Source organism: Astatotilapia calliptera, chromosome 18, assembly GCF_900246225.1.
Source record: "Astatotilapia calliptera chromosome 18, fAstCal1.2, whole genome shotgun sequence".
Classification (NCBI taxonomy): domain Eukaryota; kingdom Metazoa; phylum Chordata; class Actinopteri; order Cichliformes; family Cichlidae; genus Astatotilapia; species Astatotilapia calliptera.
The window spans coordinates 21,697,108-21,705,606 of record NC_039319.1 but is presented as its reverse complement, the minus strand read 5'-3'; the positions used below and the strand labels follow the sequence as shown (position 1 = coordinate 21,705,606).

The window sequence follows — 8,499 nt, the reverse complement described above, 5'->3', positions numbered from 1 at the left end:
TGTGACTCCTAAAATGTTGTTTTTGCTCTAGAGGGTTTTTTCTGCTGCTTCTCAGATTTTCTCTCTATTTCCTGCTTTTATTTATTATATATATATATATATATATATATATATATATATATAAATAAAAACATTTCTTTAGGATTAAACCAGAAAACAAAATGTATTTGGTCTTAAATGTAAATTTGACAAAAACAATGATCTAATAAAACTCAGATGATTATCAGATAGTGAGCAAAACTTTTTTCTTTTTACCCCTAACTTTTTTTTTTCTCCTTTCTCTGCTTACTTTGAATTTGACTTCAGTAAGTGAGGTCTGGTAGTTAAGAGGATGATATATGTTCTGTCTGTGGTTGCAGGTGAACATTATTTCCTTCAGACTAGGGGAGTCAAATATTTTACACTGTGGGTGAAGATTTTCTCCAGTTCTCTCCATTTTGCAGACAAAATACAAGGACGATAATTGTTTTTTCTTCACTCTTTAATCAATGCGCAATTCAAGTTACATATATAATGTTAATAAATGCCACTTTAATATACAACCCTCTCACTTCCATACAGAGACGGGAAAGCTGTTCCACCCACACTTTTTAAAACAAAGCATAAAAGAAACATATCTGAAGAGTTAGTGTGCATCCATACAACAACCAAATTAACATATGCAAGGCCAAGAAGTGCAAGGTTATCTTGGATATAGGCAACTACCAAGCAAGGACACAAGAAATCACAGATTGTACTGTATGTAGAAACCCAAAAAGTAATCATTCTTACCCCTAACCATATTGTTAAGATTAACATGAAGTTTGGTTCAAATTTACCAAGATTTCATAAAGCCTATGAGGTCTGTCAGTATGTGGAAGTTACAGCTAATGTGGGATTCTAGTCTGTACTAAACAGTGATGAGGATCTTTTCTTGGCAAATCTGATAAACTGTACATTCATACAGTTGAGACTCTCCTCTGTGTTAATGCTGTGGAGCACAGAAAGAGGAATCATACAGTTTAAGCCTTTATCAATCCACAGCAGTGACACTGATACTGTGAATAATCTGAGAGGCTTCTCCTTCCCTCTTGTTTCTAAGTGGAGTCAGTTCCAGTCAATTTCAGAGGCTGGTGTCAATATAACACAATGGGATAAAGGAAAGCCACTGAGAAGGAGAAAGACATCTCAAATGACAAGCTTTGACCCATGTAGTGACCTACAACGCTTCCAGGTTGTTTGCCTTCCCATGTTGCCAACAGTTGTGCGCGATATGGAGGGAGCAGTATGAAGTCTGACAGATTAGTCCCCAGTACAGCTGCTGAGGTGCGGCCCTGCGCTCGCTGGTGTCACGGTTGTCACATTTGATGGAAGATTGTTGCAATGTCTGAGGTGACTATGTGTAGAAGATGACCTCGGGAATCTGTCCGTCCTCTACGGAGGTTCCATTGTTGTTGCCTGCTGCGTAGCAGAAGGTGAAACATGTCTTTGTGCCAGTGGATGACGACTCGTGAGTTACCTTTCGCATTCCCTTAGTGCCATAATGAGAGTCTGGACCCTGTAAGACAGAAAATTAAACTCAGTTTTATTCACATATAGTGCCAAATCACAACAAAAGGGAATAAAGAAAAGCCCAACAATCAAACAACTCCCTATGAGCAAGCACCTGGCAACAACGGGAAGGAAAAAACTCCCCTTTAACAGGAAGAAACCAGGCTCAGGGAGGGGCAGCCATCTGCCATGACTGGTTGGGGGTGATGGGAGGGAAAGAGAGGAAAAAAACACCAAAGGAGAGAGAGAGCCAGACATTGATAATAACTAATGATTAAATGATTCAGGGTCAGCCCTAATTATATGGTGTGAAGAGCCAATGAATAGAAGATTGTATGGGGAAAAATACGCTTTCTCTTTCTAGTCCGTGTCAGCAGTCTGGTTGCAGCATTTTGGATCAACCACTGAAGACTTTTCAAGGAGTTTCTAGGACAGCCTGATAGTAATGAATTGCAGTTGTCCAGCCTAAAAGTATTAAATGACATACTGAGCAAATGCAGGAAAGCAGTCCTACATATTTGTTATATACGTACAGTGAAGGACATGTCCTGGTCAAAATGTAAAAAATTAAACAAATTAGAAAAATATGCTGAACAGTGCAGTACTTGTGCTTTCCTGCTTCAAGTATTAAATGTTTTTGACATTACATACCTTGAGTGTGGCACAGGCAGTGTAGTTGACATTGGGTAGGATCTCCACTGGCTCTTTGAACATGACTCTGAAGGTGTTTGCTGAGCCATCACAGCTGAAGCCTGTGTCGTTCTGCCCCAGCACTGTGTTACTGTCTGTGTGAATGATCTGGAAAATGCATATACCACCTCCATTACAACCAGACAGAAAAGCTTTTCACAATAACTGCTTGTTTACTGTGCTATGAATCAGTTGATGAGGACTTTGCAGTTTTTACCAAATGGTGTGATTTCTTTTCCCGAAGAGAAAACTCCAAGCGGACCAAAATGCATCATTACAAACCACGTGAGACTGTTCGGTCTACTTATTGCCTGAGATGCAATTAACAAAAATAAACATGGGAAGAAGATGATGTGCTCTGAACCAATGGATAAAAGTCTCCAACTCCAAGTGAGGCCTCAGTTCATTCTCTGGCTAGCTGCTACAGTTTGTGCACTGTGCTGCATCCCAGAATATAAAGCATCCCAGGCTACAAGAAGGCATCTAGCTGAACTTGCAGGGTACACTAGGTAGTTGGGTTGGATTGAGGTTTGATCACATTATCACCACCAAAAACTACCCTGGGGTTCCTTTTGAACCAGTTCAAGGGTTCCTCTTTTTCCAAAGGGTCTCTAAAGGGTGCAGATTTTTTGGGCCATACGCAACTGCGATTATCATATTCACACTAAGGAGGAAAACCAACAAGAATATGTTTAGAGAGAAAGGTTTTAAAGACCATACCTGTATGTTGACTTGATAATCTGTGGGTCCGTGTATTGAGCCATATAGCCCAAAACCAACCACGAATATCCTTCTGTTTACAGAGAACCTGTGAATAACAAAAAAACAAAACAAAACAAATATATAGAATATAAACATGTTCCTTCTTTAGTTTTCTAGCCAGTACTGCATGTGATTATAGAAAAAGCTCATCAAACTGAGGCCGTACGACCACTGTTAGTATTATTAGTTACATTTCAATAAACTTCTTATCATTTTTTTCAAAGAACATGGTGAATTTGATTATACTGTCAATGAGGATGTTGAGTTAATGGCAGTGGATGGAAAAAGTAATTTTTTAAAAAAGTCTTTTTTTTAAAATTATGTAGTCTTGACTGATTTTGTATTTTGAAAAATACTTTAATAGTATTTTTAATACTTTCACTCATTCACCTTATTAACCTTTTATTGAATTACTTGTCATATTTATACACGACGCCATATTTTCATATTTTACGTTTTTCGTAAAAAGACAGAATCTATAGTTATGGTTTTAAAACGCTCCTGACTCACCGTATGCGGTCACTTGTGCCGCTGTAGCCCCAGCGGCTCTCCACCTGACCAAAACGTGTGATGCTGCACTCCTTTCCGCGGAGGCAGCAGCGAGGGCGGTCAATGAAATCTACGTGTGGCTTCGGGTTGACTGTGAAGTGCAGGAAGAGACTCACCACCTCCCGGTCAGTCAGGATACTGGACTGTGCTGGACCTGGAGGGAAAGGGATGCAACCCGAGGACACACATCAAAGACTAAATCACAGTGTGTGTTTATAGGAGAGGGAAATGCTTCTTAAAAAACTGATTAAAAATGTTCCCATCCACCTGCAGCAAACTCTTCGATGGTCATGAGAGGGAACCGGATGAGTGTGAGAGCTTTTCCCAGGACTTTACGCTTGTTTTCGGGCGTTGGCTGCAACTGCTGCCTGTGCGCCTCGGCCTCGGCCCAACGAACTGCAGCACTAAACAAACGCACCTCCCTCACTCCCAGAGTATCTCTCTCCAAAACTGCCACCAGTGTGTCTAGAGAAGAAAAGGATGACAAAAAAATATTACACTGTTACTCTGAAATACAAAACTTGGACACAATGGCGCTCACAATAACAAAGACAAATTACCCAGATCTATGTCTGTGAAGCCTTCAGCGGCAAGCGCGTCTCCAGTGTTCTTGTCAATATTTTCCAAGCAGAGGCTTGCAAGCTGTGGCTCATCAAACAACCGTGCCTGAAATTACAAATTATTTTGAATACACAGATAAGTTAAAGGTTTAAGATGACAGCTGCAATCTGCAAAAGGTTGTAGCGTAGTTTATGCTTAGACATGCGTAACTTGAAGTTCAATAAGATGGACTAAATCGTTAACACATGCTCTGCACAGGAATGCTGAAAATACAGTATCGCACTCAAAAGCCAAAAGGTGGAGCCATTTTTCAAAGGCATACCTGTGTCAGCAGCATGAAAGCATTGTCTGCTCTGAGGTTCTTCTTCAGGAACTCCACACAGTGAGCCTCCAGGGCTGGAACTGCATACTTCTTTGCCGTATAGAGTGTGGTCATCACCGTCTCAGGCCCTATCTGAACTTCATCAGAGTAGAGAAACCTGCAGAAAGATGGCAGATTACACATGTTATTGCATTACAGTTACTGTGCATGTGTATATGCCCTAATATTCAATTACGATTATGAATAGCAGCAGATCAGACACAACATTAACACCACCTGGCCAATATCTTGCCACCAAACAGCTCTGGCTCACTGCACCTGCCAGCTTACCTTCTTCTAACCTCAACACGTTTATTGACTGAGGTCACATTCCTCCACTGATGCAGTTCTGATGCCTGCTTTAAGCTATTGTCAGTGGGCAGGAGTCTGCACGGCCACTATGACCAGTATTCAATGAGCTGCAATGAACCAATCTATCATAACCAGCAACTACAGCAATTTTTAGATTTATGTGTTTTTGCTCCCCCTTGAGCCTTTGGTTATTCATGACCCTGTCACTAACTCACTGCTTAATCTTATGGGTTCCCAGTTCTGCCAAGGCCTGCTGGAGATGCTCCGACCCACTTTTCTAAACTTAGCAAAAAAAGTAAGGAAATTTGTGTTTAGTTGATAACTTAATTGTTGTAACAATGCTTCTTGGCAAAATCCTTATACCATTGTTACAACAATTAAGTTATCAACTAAACACAAAGTTATCAACTAAACACAAAAAAGCCTGTTTATTTCCACATTTGTAAGGAAGATGCTTTTGTGGGTTGAGCAGCAGAGGTGAGAGTGTGAATATCAGCCAGTGCAGTTGTGCTGGTCACTCTGGCATGAACAGCATGTCCAGGCTGATCCCACAAGGGTTCAGTGGGGTTGAGATCAGGGCTGCAGGCCGGCCATTCAATCCTCTTTACTTCCAAATTCTGGAGGCAGTCTCTGATAAACCCCACTCTGTGGGAGCAAGTGCGGTCATCTTGGAGGATAGAGTTCAGCCCCAGACCAGATTTGGCAAGTTTTCCATCACTGCAATCCACAAATGCATTTTCACAACTTACAATCGTGGCACCACTTAAAGGGAAATAAGAAGGCTCCCCAACGGTATAAGACAAAGAAAGAAATCAAACAAACACAAATGTCCTTACTTTCTGTTCTTTCCAAGAAGCCACAATCAGGTGCTGACCGTCCCCCATAGCCTAACATATCCCAATACCTCACAGGTCCCATTGTCAGGTGCCCATCCCTGTCATGGGTTTTAATGTTGTGACTGATCGGTATAAAACCACGCCCACTTTAAGGTGAGCGTCGTGTTAAAGACGCTCGGCTCCTTACTTTAGCAAGGCCAGAAAGGCAGCTGGTTCCACATCTGGGAGCTCGATCTCCGTTGACGTGGTCGCCATTCCCCCGTTGAACATGGCATCAAACACTGCGCTGCCCACAGCCAGAACGAACCTGACAGCAGCAGAGACAGAGGCAGGGATAAAGTCGCTTGCAGAGCTGCTTGCAGAGCCTCTTCCCCCCCCACTTAATCCTCTTACCTGTGTGCCGGTATCCTTTGAACTCCCATCCCCTTGCCCACTAAAAAATGAACGTCACTGAGCACCTCGTTGTTGAAGAGGAAAGCGAACCTCTCTTTCACGGTGCTCTTCGTTGCCTGCCAGTTGTACACTGGCTCTCGGTACACCAGCACGGAGGCGGCCGCCGGAGTGGCCGTCGGTGCCGCCGCCGGAGAGGCGTTTGACGCCGCGGTGCTTGCCATGTTGGACGCCGGAGAGGCCATTGCTCCGGCTGCCGCAGCACCTGCCGCAACGGGCTGCTGCAGGGAGTTCTGCGCAGTCGGTTGAGTTCCGGTCGAAACACCGTTGCCGTCTCCCCCTCCAGGCCCAAGCTGCGGGTTGGGCCGCCTCGCGGCTCCCTGCGGCCCCCCAGCTGCACCGACCCCTCCGCCGTTGGATGCGGGCATGGAGAAAACACTGTTGCTGGGTTGGCTGTTTCCCAAAGGACCCGGACCAGAGAAACTGAGGCAAGGAGGCCTGCCGCTGTTGTCTCCAGTAGCCATCTTGAACCCAGAGTAGGCGTAAACAACACACTTCCTCTGTTTATTTATTTCTAGCAGGCTCAACAGTCACATCTGCTTTTTGCTTCCCCCTAGCGTTTATCACAAGTATTGCAAGCTATAATCTGCACCAGTGGGTATTTTTATTGTTTGCGTAATACCTCTTTAAACCCCCACCCCACACTTGATTAAAAGCTATTTATTCAGTAATCAGCAGTGGAGAACAATGGGAAAAGGCGTTAAAGGCTTTTTACACTCAAGCGTGATACAAGAAACAAAACAGTGCACAACCATGCAACTAAAAGTAGTACAGAAAATGATCTGAGAGAAAACAATATTATACTATACTTGTGAGAAGAATGTGGAATATTTTGTAAGTTAATATCGTAGCTGCCCAAGCAATTTATTTCTAAACCAGCCAACAGACAGTAGTGTGCAAAATCCTTGAGCCACACCTTATTTCTTTATATTTTGCTTCCAAGCGGCCAGACTTTCTTATACCTGGCCATTTTCAAAAGAATGCTGAATGTTGAATGAATCTGCAAACAAGGCAAAAGATAACACAGTTTGACAGGCATAAAATAGAATTTTTGCAGTGATTAGGTAATTCCAAAAGAGCTATTAGCTGAAACCTTGGCATATCTGAGCACGGTGTACAGTGTGTCCTTAAAAAAACTGAAGATATAGGGCAAGTGGAGGAGAAAAGACAAAAGAAGACGTGGCAGGCTTAAAAACAATTTATATATATATATATATATATATATATATATATATATATATATATATATATATATATATATATATATAACTTAACACCCAGCACGCCCCTGCGGGCGGTTTGTCCTTCAAGCTCGTATGAAAGTGATCTCAAACACACCGACAACACAGTGAACGCATACCTGGATAAAGAAAAACACACAATAGAACACTATCAGTCATTGACTGGCCTCCCCAGAGTCAGACGTCAACACTATTGAAGCAGTGTGGGATCATGATGAAAGAGAAAGGAACAAAAGGCAGCCAGAGTTTATATTTTGTAATATGGATCCACTTATATGTCTTTTTAACCTGACAGATTTTATATCACGTGCATGTGCACCAATAATAATTAATTTTCACAAGACTCAAAATAATGATGATAATCGCTTTTTTGGATATTTGCTTCATGAGCTGCTGTTCAGACCACAACATTTTTTTATCACCTTTAACTATTTCATGTATATACTCTTGCACACATTAGCTGTCACTTGGCACTGTCTATATTTCATCTTACTGTTTCTTAGTGTGACTCAACTGAGTCTATGTTTTGCAGTCTTTGCATTTCACCACTTTTACCATCTGCCTTGCTTGTCATCCTTTGACAAACCCCTGAGATGCATGTTTGATAGCGCCTATTCCACAGCAAAGCCCTTTTTTCTGTCTCCATCTCCATTGTGACACTTTCTTTGTCGGTCTGGCAAAAAACAAAACAAAAAAAGAGATTATAGCCAATGTTGTAGTGCTTTATCCACCTATAACACACATTTACAAATTTGAATGTGCTTGAATGTGTGCTGGGCTTGTTCTCATGGATGCACAGGGGTGGACTAATGAAACTCTAGTCAAAGAGTACGACACTGTACCTGAATAGTCCTGAAACTGTAGAAAGACTTCGTGGGAATGTTAGACCAGATGCTTTGGATGTTGACCTATGCTTGCAGTAATAACAAAACGCTTTTGAAAGAGTTGCATCTGAACAAACCACAGGACCACAGGAACCATGTACTGGTTTGGTGTTGGGCTCTTTGACAGTGGCGGAGGGTTGATGATTTAGTCTTGTCTTGCATCAACAGGACCTGGGCACCTTGTAGTCATTGAGTTGACCGTGAACTCCTCTGTACACCAAAGTATTCTAGAGTCAAATGTTAGGCCATCTGTCTGACAGCGAAAGCTTGGCTTAAACTGGACCAGGAATGTGATCCCAGGGAGGCACAGCAGCAAATCTACA

At 42.3% G+C, this 8,499-nt stretch overlaps 1 protein-coding gene across 1 annotated transcript; it reads right to left on the bottom strand.

Annotated features, from left to right (window-relative positions):
* Positions 1-463: 463 nt before the first annotated feature.
* btbd2b (BTB (POZ) domain containing 2b) lies at positions 464-6,555 on the bottom strand. Its single transcript, XM_026148918.1, has 9 exons — positions 5,995-6,555; positions 5,789-5,908; positions 4,415-4,571; positions 4,092-4,197; positions 3,799-3,996; positions 3,493-3,685; positions 2,941-3,028; positions 2,182-2,328; positions 464-1,537 (listed from the first exon to the last, which is right to left on the bottom strand). The coding sequence occupies exons 1-9, from the start codon at positions 6,513-6,515 to the stop codon at positions 1,376-1,378; spliced, it is 1,692 nt and encodes a 563-aa protein (XP_026004703.1). The 5' UTR covers positions 6,516-6,555; the 3' UTR covers positions 464-1,375.
* Between the last annotated feature and the right edge of the window lie 1,944 nt (positions 6,556-8,499).